A 19,235-nucleotide genomic window follows, 5' to 3' on the forward strand; every position below is an offset into this window, starting at 1 on the left:
TAAAGGGAGGCGAGAATAACTGCTCACTAGTCCAGAAAGCAATAAACAGAATTATGCTTTTCCCTATAACTTGGGAGGAAAGAATAAAAAAGGTGCCCGTGAGAAAGAGAAACTCCACATTCACACTTTCACATGATAGGAAGCCAAACGCTGCAAAATTAATGTGAAATTTAGCCCAGGATGATTAAAATCCTTGTTTCTGGCAGAAGTAAGCAAAAACTGCCCCAGAGAACACTCACAACTGGGAGCATATCAAACTTCTGTAGGGTAAGAGGGAGGAAGAAGAAATTCACAGTGAAAACTTATAAACCATATAAGAAACAACGAGAAAAAGAATCAATAGCAAAAGAAACAAAGGGGCATCTGGGTGGCTCAGTCGTTAAGTGCCTGCCTTCAGCTCAGGTCATGATCCCAGAGTCCTGGAATCATGTCCAGCATTGGGCTCCCTGCTCAGCAGGGTGTCTACTTCTCTCTCTGCCCTTCATCCCGTTTGTGCACTCTCTCTCTCTTTCTCTCTCTCCGTCAAATAAAAATTTTTTTAAAAATAAAAAATAAATGAAAGAAATAGAAACTTTAATGAAGAAAAAACCAGGACAGTACCAAAGACCAGGCAAATTTGTAAAATAAGCATATAGAAATGAAAAATACACTCACTGAAATTAAGAAGCTTAACACTGGTGTCAGAGAGAAAAAGTAAAGAAAATAGCCTTAAATTTTCAAATGCATATCTACCTTCTAAGATGAGACTTTTATAATAAAATGTTATTAGAAAAAACTTTATTCTTTGCATAATTTGGATAATTGCTGTGTATTCACAAACATATCAAATTCATATACTAAAAATAAGTGTGCAGCTTATGAATGAAACTCAACAAGAAATTGTACATTAAGCTTCCAAAATCTTCACAAAGATCCCTTGTTATTTTTAAGTCTTACTCAAGGCTTTAGATCATTAATTAAGTTCTAAGATCACTAATTCTTGTTTTAAAGAACACTATGTTCACCTGAAAGATGAGCTTTGTGTTTAACATAACTTTGCTTTTCTAGTAGGAATTTAAATGTTTCACAGCTTTACAAGGCTTAATTTTTTAAGAATTTTTATTGTTAGATTGTCTTCTTTCACTTCTTCCTTCTCCTTCCTTCCTCTTGTCCTCACTGCAGTTCTTTTTCTTCCCTCCCTGGTTTACTGAAGAATCATTTCTTCTGCACATGGTATATAAATTACATTAGGCCTATTAAGGTATGGGATAGTCATTATGTTTAAAAAAAAAAATCCTTTTTTTTTTTAGCTTATGTTTAAAAAAAAAATGTATTCTGCTTCTGACATGCTTGTTCCATATGGGGACATGAGAAGATTGAAAGGAATTTCTAATTCACCCTCTTTTCTTCTCTTGTACCCTCCTCTTCCCTCTCCATTAGCAGGCTTGATAAAATTATTGGGACTATTAGTTCATTCTCATTGGAAAGTTGTATTCCAAGTATAATGGAGGTGAGAAGTATGATTAAAGTGAAGAAACAAGTCTGAAGAACTGGCGTGGTGGCAAGAATGCAAAAGGAAGAAACTATACTAATCACAGCTTCTTTGTTCCATCAGAAAATATAAAACCACCAAGAAGAGAATGAAAACTATGAAGTATCATGCTTACTCTAATTTAATTTTTAGAACTAAGGATTATGAGTCTAGATGATCCATTCTTAAGTTCTGGAGATTAATAATACAGTCTGTAAATTTAGAGCTAATTGAAAAACAGGAGTTGGAAAATTTTCAGCAGTCAGATCCCAATTATTCATGCGCTTATTTCTAGCCATTGCCGTCTTAGAAATACAAGTTTCAAAGAGGTTTTTCAGATTCAGAGGCTTTCATATAGAGTGGAATTTGAATGCCGGTTGTGGTCTCAATTTGCATATGGATTAACATTAAGGAAGTTCATTTTATTTTTTAAAGATTTTATTTATTTATTTGACAGAGGGGCTGAGAGGGAACACAGCAGGGGGAGGGGGAGAGTGCCTCCCGGCTGAGCAGGGAGCCTGATGCGGGGCCTCGATCCCAGGACTCTGAGATCATAACCTGAGTGGAAGGCAGACACTTGCCCACTGAGGCACCCAAAGAAGTTCATTTTAAAAACTGAAGGTTCTAAAGTAGGTTTCTTCTCTTAGGAATGCATTAGGAATGCTTTAGGTTGCCAGGAACAACAGCTGACAACAAAGAACTTGTTGCGGCTTTAGAAAAGGGGATTTGTTTAGTTCCCAAATCGAAAAGTCTGGAGGGGGTTGATGCAGGCATTAGTTCAGCATCTGTCATGTGAGGGCCCCTGGCACTGTGATTCATCATTACAGCCCCATGTCTCAGCTGTCAAAAATTATCACTAAATCATGAGGGATCCGTGGACCAGTGGTTTTATTTAAAGATGAGGGAAGGTAGGAGGACCTATGAAAGAGGTTATTTGACCATTTCAAAATGTGTTATTTCGTCCAGATTTATTTTCACTTTATTCTTCACATTTAATTTTCTATCAAACCAAGTTAAAATATTATTGAAAATTATTGTAAGTTTAAATATTGCTGTGTTTTCTTTAACATAGCGGAGAGAGAGGACAAACTTTCAACCTCTAAACACGTGCTCCTTGGCCCAGAATTAAAGTAGAACTCCAGCCACCACCAACCCCTAATTGTTGCTCCTTCCTCACTGCCATTTTGTCTAACACAATTCAGGGGAATGGTTGGGTTGGGGTCTGTTATTCCCTAAAATAACCTTACCTTTGCTTTACAAGTAACGCATTTTACTTCAATGCATTTCATTCAGTACATGTGAAAAGAGAACCAAAAAGAAAAATGCCTGTAGAGCCACTCCAGAACTAACTACTGTCCACGTTCAATATAGATCCCTTCATATAAATAATATTTAAAAAATATGGACTAATATATGAATACCTACTTATATGTATATTTTTAAAATAAATATATAATTTTTGAAAAACTTAAAATAGAATTAAACCTGTATGTTGCCTACTTTTTTCACTCAAAAATCAATTTCCTATTCAGATATTCTGTTTAACATTTTAACATGAAAATGCTGATCAGCTCTGCAAGCCACACAGTATTTACCAGTCCCCCAGATACAGCAGTACTACACACATCCTTAATTTTTCATCACTGTTTCCTTTCACAGATCTATTGGTTTAAAGATGGAAAGCAGATCTCTCCAAAGAATGATCACTACACCATTCAAAGAGATCTTGACGGGACCTGCTCTCTCCACACCACAGCCTCCACCCTAGATGATGATGGGAATTACACAATTATGGCTGCAAACCCTCAGGTAAAGATTGGGGGTATGGGTCTGGCTTCAGTTCTATGCACAGCCACTACAGGCATATATTTGGAGAAAGGAACTGTTTAATTCAACGGTAGAATCATATTTCTTTGACTTGAAACTATCTCCCCAAATTCTATATCCATTTTGGTTTTGGAGGATAGAAGATTCTTTCATTAGTATTTATTCCATCGGGTGTTTTTCACATGACTACTTGCAGTACAGATGTGTTTTCTTCCTAATCTTACTCAGGGCCTAAAAGGTACACTTCTTACACCGGTGGTGGGGTTGCAGTGGTGCACATAACAAAGTCCTCAGATGGAAAATAAGCCAGAAAACACATATATAAAAAAATACCATTTCAGATAGGATTAAGTTCTATAGGAAAAAAAAGGGGGGGAAAAGGACAGTGAGTGGCATACATAAATATGCTGTAGTAAAAAAATCCTCAAAAAGTAAAATATTTTTAAAATATATATATACAGTTACTTAATTCAATGGAATTTAGGTATATAAGTGTAGACAAATTATAATTTTGATAGCCTCTATGTATGGCATTCAGGATTAAGTTTCCATCCAAATGTTTTCTCTTGTATTTGCCCTTTGATTTAGCGCCAAAAACCAGCTGACTACTTAGAATTTAATAGGCAGCTACTCAGGTATCAGGTTTCCAAGTCAAGCCTACAAGTTCTTTTTTGAGTGTCAGGTATGTTTTAGGCACTGTGCTGGTTGGGGAGGATGCAAAGATGATTAAGAAGGGATTTTGTACCTTCAGAGCTCAGTGTATAAGAGGGGAATTTTAGAAAGAGCAGAAGTCATGTAAATAGCACACTTTAAAAAAAAAAAGCAGCAGCTAAAATTAACAATTTTATTATATAATGAAGATTGTCCAGTCATGCTTTTAAAATCTCTGACCTATTTATATCATTCCATATTTCATTATTTCTTTTGAAGGAAACATGAAGTGTTAGAAAATGATACAGATAATTTTAGCAAAGCTTACATTAAAAAGCTGTGCAATGTTTATCCTAATATTACATTGTCACATAAACATCTATTTCTGCAGTAATACTGAGATCAGAATGAAATTCTAATTATCCACAAATCAGATTGTCATAGAACACACCAATCTCTTTACTGTCAACAGTTTCCATATTAAATGTGCACTTTCTTGAGGTTCTAATTTTTCAATCACTGAATACATGACCGTCACCTTGAAAAAATAGTCAAAAGCATAACTTTTACTAAAAGTTACATTGTAATACTTACTTGTGTTCATGGTTGGAGGATTTGAGGGAAAAGAAGTGGAACTTGCTTTTTTCTTTCTTATTGTATTTTCAGTATATATCCTCGACTATTATTAACAAATTTCAATTTTCAGTTTTCTGCCTACTAAAATAAAGCGGGGAACTCAACAAAATTCAAAATTTTTTTTCAAAATTTTCTTCATGCTAGGTCCTTTATTCCTCTTTCCCCTAGAAAGTTTGTAATATATTATAAGAGATCAAATGAACTGTGTCCCTTAACCACTTGCCAATCCTGGTCCTGATGTTAATTTTGAGCCATCTTTTCCTTGTGAATGTTTTAAACTGTTATGGAGTCAGTGGTTTTCTAGAACAAAGAACATAAATGTAAGATTACAATTTTAAGTCTGCTTCTAGTCTTCTTCAAATTATACTAATGTAGTTTTACATGTGGAAAAGTTCTAAACAGGGAGGGACTCCACTGGCCATGAGCAGAGTTGGCGACTGCATGCCAGCCCCTGAGCGTTGAAACTATTGACAGGTTATGGTGAAGTCATTAGGTGAAGGAGAGCTGCTGAAGTTCCCGTTTTGGAAAACAGAAGAGGGGGGAGGGAAAGAAAGAAAAAGAATGAAATGACACAACAAAGGCCAGAAATGCAGAACAGTACTGGTACAAATGAAAAGCCTAAGTGTACATGTGTAGTTCAGGGGTTAAGAAAATGAACTTTGGCATCAGACAGATCTGAGTTGAATTTCTGCCTCTGCCACTCACCACCTATGTGACCTTTAGCAAGTCACCTAACCTCTCTGTGCCTCTTTCCTCTTCTATGAAATGAGAATAATCATATGGAATCAAATAATGCACTCGGTTTACCTGACATGTAATATGCTTTCAGTAAAAGCTCGTTATTGTCATTGAATTGCTGTCTTAAAGCAGCAGCCCTAATAGTGGGCAGAAGCCTGTGGAATCAGGATGTAAAGGATGGTTCTATTTCTAGATATTCCAGTCCTACTGTTAGAGTAAGCAAGTCAGTTCAGGATGGAGCTTCTACCCAACATGTTGCTGGTGTGTGGTCTTCTGACCTCCTGGCTTTTGGAGTTAGTTAGGCAGCAGACGTGGCTGTGCCACAACTGCCCCAGCTGTGGGCTTGGGTGGAGGGTGAGCTGGAGACAGGCCACACCCAAAGCACAGCTGACAGGAGCCACACAGGAAGCTGGGAAGTTGCTTTGCTCCCAGCACACTCAGGGCCAAGGAAGGTCCAAAAGAGAGCTGTCAAGGCCCTCATTCCAGTTCCTGGAGTTCTGCTGCTTTGCCAAATCCCAGGATATGTCCCAAAGTGGCCTCTACCCGTGGAAGAGAAGACAAAGAAATGAGAAGTGGACCAGTTTATATCAGGTAGCCAGGCCCTTCTCACAGAACATCCTATGTGATTTCAGCAAACAGTAGTATGACTGCTTTGGGTCTGTCAGAGGTCACAGAAACCAAAGCAGTGCCAAAACCTAGAATCCCAACTGTCTCAAGGTTAGCTGATCCAGCCAGTATTCTAATTAAAGAGGGTAAAACTATATTATGTCTCCTTTTCTACCTAAATGAGCAAAGGCTGGCATTGGAGGGGAAACTTGTGAAGAGAATCTGAGGAAATCCTAAAAGTGGGCATGCAGACCTCAGATGGAAATTGCTGCGAGAGAATTTTTTATTTATGGTACTTGGTATTAATTACTATTCCAAGTTTCAGCATGTTGCCTGATTGATTTTAGTTTCATGAGCAGAACTCCTGCTCTCTCCTAGCATCTTCAGTAGCAGGTGTATGCAGATATGCCAGATGGAGGTTTTGTGGGCTGTCACCTAAAAATTGGAACAGACTTCACTACCCATTAGAAAGATAAGAGGTATTTAAACCATGACAAACAGACCATTTTTTTTAAACCTAATACTTGATGTAAGTTATCATTTGTGGCTTCCAGGAATACCATAATAGAAATGTTTAACAGTTTTAAACTCTATGTTACTGGATATTAAAGTATTTTGCCATTCTTGTAATTTGTGAATTAAAACATTATTTGAAGGGCACCTGGATGGCTCAGGTCATGATCTCAGGGTCCTGGGATGGAGCTCTGCATCTGGCTTCCCACTCAGCGGGGAATCTGCTTGTCCCTCTGTCCCTCCCTCCCCATTCATGCTCACTCATGCCCACTCATGCCCTCTCTCACGCTCATAAATAAATAAAATCTTTTTTTAAAAAAAAAATGACTTAAAGAAGGATGATATAAAAGTCAAAGCTGAATTTTTTAGGATACATTAATCCTAAAATCGTAACATACAGTCAAAAAAAAAAAAAACTTGAGTCCCTGGTCCTTGATGCCCTTTGGTTACCTTAAACTTTTTTCACATTTTAAATGTATTTGGCTTGAAAGGGAGACAACTCCATCCATTTTTTCTGGTACACTGCAGTGTACATGATGTGAAATGACCAAGGGAAAGAGGAAAAGGCTGGAGTGGAAAAATGAGTTCAATAATGAAACACAGACGGCAGAGCTTTCCTGAGCAGTGGAAAGTAATTACAGAGAGCAGCCAAGAGAAAGGGTGAGAACCAAGGAAAGAGAGAATACCAAAGTTCAGCAGAATATTTTATAGAATATTTTTCCACCTGGGTTCATCTTTTGGGAATAAGAAACACATTAGATATTGCTGACTGCATCCAAATTCAACTTGAGATGGAACACACAGCTCTAAACATGCACTAGCCACCGTGTGTCACACTCAGTGTGTGCTGTGAGGGCAATTCCTGAGGGCCCAAAGCAGTCACATAGCTGAGTGAAATAATGAGTGATTATGCAGTGCTCCACCACACATAATGCCAAAATGAGGATCACAAATGTAGTTTTAGACTCTGATCCTATCTTGAAGACACAACTAAATCTAAACATGAATGTTTTACTTTGTTTTGTTGTGTTGCTAAGTTACTCTGTGCTGCACTTGGAGTCTGGAAGGGCTGTTTTGCAACTTGATGTTTCCTCAAGTTGCATTATGTATACAAGTGGTAAACTTTTATAAAGACCTGTGTGCCACAGTTAAATTTCATAAGCTAGGAAATATAAATGTTATTTCCATATTATATAAATAATTGGCCTTGCATGAGGCATAAATAATCTTTACAAGCTGGATGTTTAAAACATAATTCTTTACTTCAAGAATTCAAACTTATTACTTGTTCTGTAGCTTTAAACTCTGTGGATTTGTTTGGAATAGAAAAGTAACGCACAGCTGAATTAAATTTAAGAAGTGGGTTTGCTTGTGTTTTGTTGCATTATTAGAAGGTTTCCTGGCTCTGGGCGCCTGGGTGGCTCAGTGGGTTAAGCCGCTGCCTTCAGCTCAGGTCATGATCTCAGGGTCCTGGGATCGAGTCCCGCATTGGGTTCTCTGCTCAGCAGAGAGCCTGCTTCTCTCTCTCTCTCTCTCTCTCTCTCTGCCTGCCTCTCTGTCTACTTGTGATATCTCTCTGTCAAATAAATAAATAAAATCTTAAAAAAAAGGTTTCCTGGCTCATTTCAAACTTCAAACATTCACTTCCATTCTTCCTTCATGTGTTAATAATAAAGTAGATCGAAATGAGAAAGTTAAAAGCAAAGGCAACGCACTAATGTGCATCAGAGTCTAGTAGTCACAACGATTACTAGGATTAATTGGCACATTAGCATGATTAAAATTTTGCATGACCGTCATAAGATGTCCAGACTTAAAAATCTGAACTTTAAGTTGTGTATATCTTTTCAAAAGTGTTTCACTGAATTCTGGGGGGCTCCCGCCCACAGTAAAAAGTCAAAATTATACAACTTGTTAGTTTAGAAAGCTTTCTAAATGCTCCTGGTCATTTACTGGTTAGTAATGTATATTTAGCCAATATCACTGTATTATCAAACTAATAGTTCTGCCTCCCGAAGATCATGCCTTTCCCTTTTATGCTCAGAAGTGAAACGTGTAGGAGTTAAAAAGGTAACACGGTGACATATTCCTTTTTCTTAAATTTGGGTAAAGATATTCTGTGGCAATGTTTGTGTATGTGGTTCTAGGCAGCAGCAGTAAAAATGAAAACATTGTAGAAATGTGTAATCTTTAAAGAGCAGTATGCCAGCCCTTTGACCCTATTTTTTGGAGAGGGAAGAGGAGTCAGATTTATCTAAACCAGTCTAATGGTTAGAGTTGAGTAGGACCTTTTCTCTTACACGTCAATTGCAGCCATTACATAATGAACACAGTGAATATACCAGTGTGCCTGACACCTTTCAAGCCATAGCATACACTTTTCCTTTGGAGTAAATTATATCCTAATACCAAAAGAAAGAAAGAAAGAAAACCCCACTGCATATGAAAAAAATTTGTTTTTAAAATAATTCTAAGGGATGCTTCATGTCCATCTGGTTGTTACTATAATTATGTCAATATTCAGAGCTATAATAACATTTTGAATGTTTACTATGTGCAAAACATAAGACTAAGTATTTTATACCTATTAACTCATTTAATCTTCATAAGAACCCATGCAAGATTGATTAACTATATGGCCTTATTTTATAGATAAGGAAACTCACTTAGGAGGTTAAATAACCTGCCTAATGTCACTCAGTTATAAGGGACGGGCCTGGTTTACAAACCTAGAATGACTCCAGAGCTAAGGAGGGTCATACAAAGGTAACTAGGGCTCATCCCAGCATTAAGACCACTGAGGGGCAGGGGAGACAGTCATCGAAAGAGGCATTTGAAGGAATCAAAAAAAGGAGGTAAGAGCATACTCAGGCAAGGTTAACCACTTGGGAGGAATTTACTGGAGTAAATCTGACACCAACCAAAGTGTCAGGACCCCTAAAAGTTATCTTGATGCATGTCTGTGCATACATGTCCAGTAAAACCATACCCATAATGAGCAGTGATAATTTATATCATCAAGATCTATTTGATATTTGGAAGATAAAGACCATCTTAGGTTGTATCATTGAAACTTTACAACATCTGTGTGAGACAGATACAGTGCCCTGGTTTTTACAAAGAAAAAACAAATTTGGTTATTTGCCCCCAAAGTCTTAGGTAAATCAAAACTCAAGTCCAGATTAGAGAAAATTTTTTTATCTGCTTCCCCAAATTCAAGGTTAAAGGCTGAATTTAACTTACATCTTTTTCTAACCACAGAAATGATTAGTTGATGTTAACTTCCCTCGTGGATCTTCTGTGTTTTAAACCACAAGGAAAAATCTTCCAAATTATATAAATCTATTTTAATCTATCTAGATTATTTAATCTATCTAGATTATTTAATCTATCTAGATTAAAATGATTTGCTTAAGTAGCAAAGCAAATAGTAAGGAAGCCATATCCCATATCACTAGAATTTTGAAGCTATTTGTGTGAAACATAAGATTCCCCTGTCTCTAGCCCCCAAAAGAATCATGGATCTTACATGTTCACTTGTTAAAGCAGCTGCTATGACGCATCAGTTGGGTAATTTAACAGGGGTCTCCCAAGCAAGTCATGTCTAGATTTTTTGTAGCAGGCATAGATTTAGAGGGGCTAGATGAAATTAATTTCCAGATTTCAGGCTAGTTTAGGGGGACTTCCAAGTGTTTGCCAAGAGCTTAGCATGAGAGAATATACATCATGTGGCCTGAACTTTAGATAGAACAAATCTAAATTAGAAATATTCCCCCTCATAATGGTATACTTCGTGTGTCCTTGGAGATTTCAAGAAAGGCAGTGTTTAAATATGACCTCAATAGCAAATACTGTGAATGTTAGAGGAGGTTACGTATGAAGTTACATACATACTTCAGTTTTGTTTATGACCTCCTCTTTCTATTTGACAGTCCCCAATTCTCCTGTGTTACAGCACTATGTCTCTTTGCCTTTTCGGATTGGTCAAGGCCCCAAAGAAGTCCAGGCTGTGGGGAGACTGGACAGCCCTCCCGACTGGATTCCTGCCCTCCACCAAATGCTGCTATGGGGTTTCTCTGTGTCCCCTCCACCACTGTGCTCCCTTACCCCAGTTCACACTCAAGTGGAACTCAGCAGTTCCTCAAAACATACAGAACAGTTGTGCTTCTGTTACTTGTCTATACTGGAAACTTGGCAAAATGAGAGTTATTGGTAAATTTAGACTATAAGTGCACCTGAGGGCGGCTCATCTACCATGAGCTAGAAATCCCTAAGTCTAATCATTAACAACCTGCTTCTCAGTTTTCCTCTCTTGCTATTCCCTCTGGCCATCATCAGAATTTAGACATACAACTGCTCACATCCTCCTGGGATATAAGAGGAGAAAATCATCTGTTTTGCTGCTTTGCTAGTAATAGGGGAAAAAATTAAAAGAAGGGGCTAAAATAAAATGCCAGAGTAACAATGGTGATTTATTCATATCATCTGAGTCCTCTATTACTTTTGTCTATCCTAGGACAGCATTTATATCAGTTTTTCAATTTAAGAGATAAAAACTGAGAGATAAAATATAGCTTTTCATTAGATAGGCCCACATCACATGACCCACATATTTTAGATACCTCATTACTTCTGGTTTTTAAATCATGACTATGCTCATTTCATAGGAACATGGTAACCTGTAGTCATTTACTCTCCTTGTCGTCCCCATGCATATGTCTAATATAATGTTCATTTCATCATGCTTGCATCTCTTTTAATCTATGGTTTTTAGAAGGAATACTACTAACATTTAATATACTAACATTTAATATATGTCAGTATATTTAATATATATGTATTACAAAAGATATGTCAGAAAACTAAAATCATCTAGTTTGATTTCAGAATTAGCTACAACCAACAGGTATTTGACCATGATAATAGAATTACTGCAAGACAATTAATGTCCTTCTGCTATGTTTTATAATTCAACTTCATGTGTTAGGGAGACCGCAGCAGATTGTAACTAATTCAGTAAGGACTGCCATTTTAAATACCATTCTAGATAGAATAGGAAAGTTTTTTTAATGGTTCAAAGAAAGACCTATTCACCCAGTTCTTTAAATAAATATGGAGTTTACTGATGAGTTTAATTCAGGGAAAGTACATTTCTGAGAGGGATTGGTGTCATTACTAATATGGCATATCGGTTTGTTAAGAACTGAGGTCTTGTGGAGGAAAGGACAGTAAACCTGGTGCGTAGTGGTTAGCTGTTTTGCATGGCAAGTCATGTCTTTTCCTGCTGTCTCTCTGCCAGGGCCGCATCAGTTGTACTGGACGCCTAATGGTACAGGCCGTCAACCAAAGAGGTCGCAGTCCCCGCTCTCCCTCAGGCCATCCTCATGTCAGAAGGTATGTTGCACGTTCCTTCCTGTAGGTGTTACTGCTATTTTTAGTTATTACTACAGATTCAACACTATTAGAACCCTGGTATGACCACAAAACAGTGAGCATAGAAGACAGAAGAATGTGAAACGGTCTTAAGGTGTACACATTGCCTGGGTCCTTGATTATTCTGCTCCGTTCTGATTCAGAAAAGGGAAAGGAACAAACAGTTGGTAAGGTCACTGGGCCCAGTTAGATATACTATCACTAATTTGTTACATGGGGCCCAGTTTGTATATGAAGAAATCAAAGCTCAACACCTTTAAATGGCAGGCACGTGAACATGAAAATACTAGTGAATGGTACACAAACATTCAAAACCAAACTTCTCTGGCCAGCAGGTGTCTAGCCATGACAAATTACTGCCACTAGATTTCTTAAAATCCACTAATTTGCTAATGTTCACTTTTCATTCACTTAGTTCAAAACAGTTTAGATGACAATTTTGTAGCTAAGAAGTTCCCTATTTTAAATGCTCAGTAAGTCCTTGCTAACAATAGAGTGTGCTTTCTATTCCGAATCGCCCTGAGCTTGTGCAAGGATGCTGATGGAGTAATACTAGGCAGGGACAAGAAAAGAAACTATGGTAAGTCACCCGGCCTGTCATCTTGGGCTCCTGTTTAGATATTTTACAGAGCCTGTTTCGGTAGCCCTGACTGTAAACTGCAGACCACAGATGCTAAGTTAGGCTCATTTGTCAGCCAGAAACACCGAGGAAGCACCAAGCCAGTGCTCTGTCTACACCTCACGTGACTGGACGCACAGCCCTTTGCTCAGCACTTCGGAAGACAGTTCTGATACTTAAACATATGGGGGCTTAATACTGTAACTTGTTGGTTCACAAGAACCAAGGATTGTGTGTATGGCTAAAAACATAACGTGTTTAGTAGCAGATCCATTCTCTTGCATTATTTTCTTCTGCTTTTCTTGTGTCTTTAGTACTTTTAAGCTTTTCCATGTGTCAGTGTCTCCTAGAAAAGCATTCTGCTCAGAAATTAGATCTGTACTTGAACAGTAACCTATATAATTGGTATATAGTTGGTAATTATTAGCCTGTTACACTGATCTTTCATTTGTTCTACTCTGACTTTTTCTAGTTAAATGTTTTTAAACTTCTCTTCTAGTGATTATTGACAGAATTTACATTCGATATCTTGTTCCTTCCTTACATCTTCCCTGCAATTACTTTAAAATGAAAGGTGCGTCTAGCAACATATTCAAAAGCAAGAGAGATACACAAAATCTGGGAGATTTGCACAATTTTATTTTAAAGATTAAAAAATACAATTTGTTTTCTTGGTTTATATGAAAGGAATTTTGATTAGAAAGATGAAATTTTTACAAAATAATAAATTTAATTTCCTATAAATTTCAAATCATGGTGGAAAGTTATACTTTTTGTTGGAAAAGATTTGGTAATAAATGAGCAACAGCTGCTGCTATTTCTCATACAGCTTTCAAAAATACTTAAGAAAAAAATAGGTAAATATAGAGTATTTCATTTTTTCCCATCTCTTCTTTTATGATTTATCTTAGCCTTAAGGATTAGGATAGGATAGGATAGGATAGGATAGGATAGAATTATTTAAGTTCTCCAAATAGCAGACTTAATTTCATAATTAAACTTTCAAATAAAACAGATTTTGCTGGCTTTTCTGACTTTATGTGTGAACTTTAGGAGTAGGAATCAGATAAAGAAATTGTATTATTACTCTATGTATTATTTTTTTTTAGATTTATTTATTTATTTATTTGACAGATAGAGATCACAAGTAGGAAGAGAGGCAGGCAGAGAGAGAGAGAGGAGGATGCAGGCTCCCTGCCAAGCAGAGAGCCCGATGCGGGGCTCGATCCCAGGACCCTGGGATCATGACCTGAGCCAAAGGCAGAGGCTTTAACCCACTGAGCCACCCAGGCGCCCCTACTCTATGTATTATTAAAAATATCAAGAACCTGATAATAACTTCTATCTCCCTCTCTCCCCCTGCCCCTTTGTGCCTTCCTTTCCTTCCATCTTTCTATTTATTATCTGCCTTGTCCTAAGGCCTCGTTCTAGATCAAGGGACAGTGGAGATGAAAATGAACCAATTCAAGAACGATTCTTCAGACCTCACTTCTTGCAGGCTCCTGGAGATCTAACGATTCAAGAAGGAAAACTCTGCAGAATGGATTGTAAGGTAAGAGTGTGTTAATGCCTGCAAATCTCTTGTCTCTCTTTCCCCCCTTACTGCCATTTCTCTTGAGTTCCTTTTAAGGAAATTACGTAAGGTGTACATCTTTAAAATGTTTCCAGCCTACAAGGAAAAAAGAAAAGGAGTGACATATACTGGATGTTTATATACTGTTTTGTCATTCTTTTCCTTTACATTGAAATTTTTATTAAATGTATTCCTTATTTAGAACCCCACATACCATACTGTACACAGTCACTGAGAGGTTTTTTCCCCATTAAGTTTACCATTTTGTTGAAATGATAAATGTGTTAAATCTGTCATGTCCTAATAATTAATTCATTTATTTTCGTTCTTTTTTCATATAAATTTTGTAGCCATGTATCTACTCATTCCTCCCATTTCAAAGAGCAGTTAGAGAGACAGCCTCTCTTCCTCATTTCACAGCAGGGCTGCTTAACCCAAGGCCTTTGGGTAGGCAGGTTTCATTAGGTGTTGAGTTCTGCAACTGCATACAAAATTACGTGTATGATATAGCTTTCATCAGTTTCTCAAAGGAGCTCAAGACCATAAGTGTTTAATAACCACTGCTGTGAATTTTTTTTGTTTTGGTTTTTTTGCCCCATTATTTAGTGATCCTAAATTTTAGTTCTTAAATATGGATAAGGTTTTTTAAATGTGGGCTCCCTCTGCTGGTTTTCTCTGGGATTGCAGAACACAAATACATGATGCTTAGAGGATTAAATCTGGGCTTACAGAAATTTATATTTTAAAAACAGTACTCTTGGGGCACCTGGGTGGCTCAGTTGGTTAAGTGTCTGCCTTTGGCTTAGGTCATGATCCCAGGGTCCTGGAATAGAGCCCAGGGTCATTCTGCTTGCTCAGTGGCGAGCCTGCTTCTCCCTCCTCCTCTGCCAGCCATTCCCCCTGCTTGTGCGCGCTAATAAAATCTTTAAAAAAAAAAAAAAGGGGCGCCTGGGTGGCTCAGTGGTTTAAGCTGCTGCCTTCAGCTCAGGTCATGATCTCGGGGTCCTGGGATCGAGTCCCGCGTCGGGCTCTCTGCTTGGCGGGGAGCCTGCTTCCTCCTCTCTCTCTCTCTCTCTGCCTACTTGTGAACTCTGTCAAATAAATAAATAAATATTTTTTTAAAAGTTACATTTTTTAGAAAAAAATTGTCAGTATAAGCTTTAAGAAAAAAAAAATCATGAAAATAAGCCTTTCACTAAAGCCACAGATAGATTTCCCCCCAAAAAAGCACTCCCCTGCCTTTTAACCTGTTAGGTACATTCCTAGATGCTGACTACCCTTGACTTGGTACTAACTGCTAAGCGAAAATAACTAATCCAACTTTGATAGTAACAAATCTGCTCATCTGCCTCCTCCCAATTCCGTATCAGCTGAGAGCATGCTTCTGTTCAAGGCATACAATGCTTACAATGACCTTAGATTCCTGAAACCATGCTTGCTTTCTGTACACAATCAGAAGGGCTGGAATTTGAATCAGGGTAGAAAAACCAGGCCTTTTCCCTTTGCTCGAATGTGATTAAGTCTGTCCACTGGCGTATGTGCACTGCGAATTAGGTGGGCTGAGTGCACAGCGCCTTCAGCAATTCTCCTGCACACACCTTGGCCTTGGCCAGGATCTAATCTAGCAAGGTGGGAACAAACAGTGCCACTTCGTTTTTAAACTCGGGAAAGGCCTAGAGCCTGACCAGAGAGGTGTGCATTCCCTCTTCCTCCTTACCACCTCTAGTGATCTCCAAACAGGTTGAGCAGTAAACGTGGAGAGCTGGGGGAGAGCCCGTACACAGAGGGGAGGACAGAGAGGCTGACTTCTCAATAGCCAAGCTAACTACTGCTGTCTTTGTTTCCAACATGTCTTCATCCTTTTAACCAGTAATTTTACTTATTTTTTTCTCCCTTAAATTCTCAAGACCTTTGTTACATGTACGGACAGAGGCATCTTGTAGGTAATATAAATGAGTATCACACAACAAGAATGGAATTTGGCAGACTAGGTTTTCAAAAGAATTACAGTCCAACTGACATCTTTTTGTATGAGATTTCCCACTAGTAAATTTAGGACGGGGTGGGGGGGGGAAGCTTTCCTTAATGGTGTTTTTCTTCCCTTTCACAATCAAGGGCAAAACTATAAAGAGCTGACAGATGGCAACCATCCCTACCCTTCACAGCACAATGTGTTATTAGCAATTAAATGTGCTTTTTAATCTGATCTCTGGTCAACACAACTGTCCTGGTCTCAGGATTTTGTTTCCATTGTGATGCTAATTTGTTGAGATTTCTGGGTAATTTCATATTGCTCTTGTTACTTAGTTTCAAGGATTATAAAACAGTAATAACAGCTCTGTGTGCTGATGGATGCATTAACTGATGTCTCCATAGCTATGGCAACCCTCTGATAACAAGGTTTATAGTGTATACATGCCAGCCGAGTAAGCGTTGTTGTTATTGTGGTTGGACACCTTACCTTTTCCCAGAGAGCTCAGAGCCCTGTGCTGACGTCATCCCCGGAATCTTTATGACCCTGGTGTGTTAGACAAGAACAGAAATCTTTAAAATCCACATTTTACTTTTCTCTGGTTTGCTCTACAAGTGATGTTTAGAAGTAAGGCCATGATTGCTTAAGAAGCCATTGAAAGGTTTAAGCAAAGAACAACATAAGTTGACACTAAAAGCCATCTCTTGTACTACCGAAGGAGGAATTTATGGTGGTTTCTTAGCTATTCGTGATTTCATTTTGTTTCAGTATTACAGAAATTTGTATGTTCCTTTCTGGTTTAGGTCAGTGGGTTACCAACCCCAGATCTAAGCTGGCAACTAGATGGAAAACCTATACGTCCTGACAGTGCTCACAAGATGCTCGTGCGTGAGAATGGGGTGCACTCCCTGATCATAGAGCCAGTGACCTCACGAGATGCCGGCATTTACACATGTATAGCCACCAATCGAGCAGGACAAAACTCATTCAGCCTGGAGCTTGTGGTTGCTGGTAAGCAAGTCTGTGAATTTTTTTCTCTCAGAATGAATTATCAGATTCAAAAATGTAAATTAATCCTACATTATTAACCGATATGGAAAATAAATCAAACTGCTGAAAAAATAGATTATATCAAAACAGTCAATTAGGACATAAGGCTTATTAGCAAATCAGAAACATTAGGGTTTTTTTTCCAGTGTAGCCATCGTTATCTTTCCTATCTCTCATTAACCTGGCAGAGAGAGGAGTTTAGCAGCTGTTCTGAGTCATTCTATTCTCATGTGTGTTGGCCTCCTAAGTTACATAGAGAAATAGCAGTGGTATCATGGATTCCAGAACCAAACTTAATATATGTAAGAATTTGCTCATGGGGTGGCTGGATGGCTCAGTGGGTTAAAGCCTCTGTCTTCAGCTCAAGTCATGATTCCAGGATCCTGGGAATGAGCCCCACATCACGCTCCCTACTCAGCGGAGCCTGCTTCCTCCTCTCTCTCTCTCTGCCTGCCTCTCTGCCTATTCGTGATCTCTGTCAAATAAATAAATAAAAAATCTTAAAAAAAAAAAATTTGCTCATGCATAAAGTTCTGCCTATTTTTTAAAGTAATGTACAGTGGTGCCGAAATTTAGAAATTTGAAATGTTATCATCTACCCCAAATGTCATGGTCAAATTCAGATTTGCTTTTTAATGAATTATAATTTTAGGTAAATTTTGTAAAATTATATATAATGTATAAAATCTTACCCTTAATAAGGAAGGTTTGTAACACCCTTAGAAGCTGAGCATAAGAGTCTGTTAACTGTTCTCTTTTTAAAAAGAATGTTTATTACTTATACCTGTTTGCAGAGTGCTTCATTTATATTATTCTCAGCTGGTCCTCACAAAAGCCCTCAAAGATAATTGGAGCAATTATCCCTCATTTTACAGGTGTGGAAGCTAGAGTAAGTGACTTTCTCTGGGCCCTATTCTGTACAGTGAGGACCAGAGGCCAGACTCACATAGTCTGTTGACTCCCAGTACTCCTCCCCACACTGAGCCACTGCTCTCTCAGGAAATAGAGTAGCCATGAGAATAAAGTTCAGGAGGTCCTGGCTAAAATCCTGGATATTGACTCTAATAAAAGTACCAGGACATTTTTACACATAACTGTCAAATACCCAGGCTGTTGTGCTGTGTGTTAACCATGCTTTCAAATTTTACATCAGGTATTCGATACTCCTACACAACTAGGATCAATTTCATCCAACCCACTAAACATCCTCTTCCAGCTAAAACTGTTCAGCATTCTGCTGTTGACTATTCCCTTAGAGCCTATCTCCCATTCAGGACTGAGACATGAAGTTCTGAGAGATACAGGCATCTTGGTCTGTGCTCAGTCAGCACTTGCACTGGAAAGGGGGCAGAGGGCACAGTAATTAGAAGCCTCATGTCTTTGGCATCAACTCTCAGTTCCAAGCCCAGCTCTCCTGTATTAGCTATGTCTTTTAGCAAATAGAGAACATTTCTGCAGCTCAGTTCCCCCATATGTAAAATAGGGGCCATAAAGTGTCACAGAGTGTTTGTAAGGACTGTGTCATTTTGTAAGTTTTAAACTGTAGGAAGCTCTGCATCATCACCAGCACAGCAGTGCTCCAAAATGGTTGGTGTGATTCAACTGGAGATTGCTTTGACATTAAGTTTCACTTTATACCTTTTATGCTGTCCTCAAAACTGGGATCCAGAAAGAATATTGAGGTATGTTCCCACTTCCTCCAAAACAGGCTGGGTCAGGAAACCATGTGAAATACAATAAAAGTATAATCCTCTACCTCATGCAAACTCTTAGAGAGTCTTAGGTATCTGAAATTTTCAGGTGTGGTTTTATCCTCTTCACCTGTTTCTCCCCTGATTGTTTTGCTTTGATATATCTGACACTCCAAAGGAGAGGGTGATGGATAAAGACATCCTCAAATGCATTATTGATAGCTCAGGAGAAAGTAATTAAACTTTTATTCTTTCTCTGAAATTGTTTCCACCACAGATGTATGAAAACAGTTTCCCATCAGATAGTAACATTCAGAGGGTTATTAAGAAATAGTTCTGATTTTTTTCAGACTGAGTAATAAAGTTGTCTTTTATGGCTTCCTTCCTTCAGGGTAATAAAAAGTCATCTTTTTTAT

The 19,235-nt window shown here is 38.1% G+C and overlaps 1 protein-coding gene across 2 annotated transcripts in view; it reads left to right on the plus strand.

Moving 5' to 3' along the window:
- PALLD (palladin, cytoskeletal associated protein) overlaps positions 1-19,235 on the plus strand; it is a 386,386-nt gene that overhangs the window by 362,341 nt on the left and 4,810 nt on the right. For both annotated transcript variants that reach the window (XM_045997079.1, XM_045997081.1), the window contains 4 exons: positions 3,170-3,319; positions 11,781-11,875; positions 13,953-14,085; positions 16,882-17,089. In XM_045997079.1, the coding sequence (XP_045853035.1) occupies positions 3,170-3,319; positions 11,781-11,875; positions 13,953-14,085; positions 16,882-17,089 (586 nt within the window). The remainder of the gene's footprint in view (positions 1-3,169; positions 3,320-11,780; positions 11,876-13,952; positions 14,086-16,881; positions 17,090-19,235) is intronic.

The sequence above is a fragment of the Meles meles genome, chromosome 2 (assembly GCF_922984935.1).
Source record: "Meles meles chromosome 2, mMelMel3.1 paternal haplotype, whole genome shotgun sequence".
Classification (NCBI taxonomy): Eukaryota; Metazoa; Chordata; class Mammalia; order Carnivora; family Mustelidae; genus Meles; species Meles meles.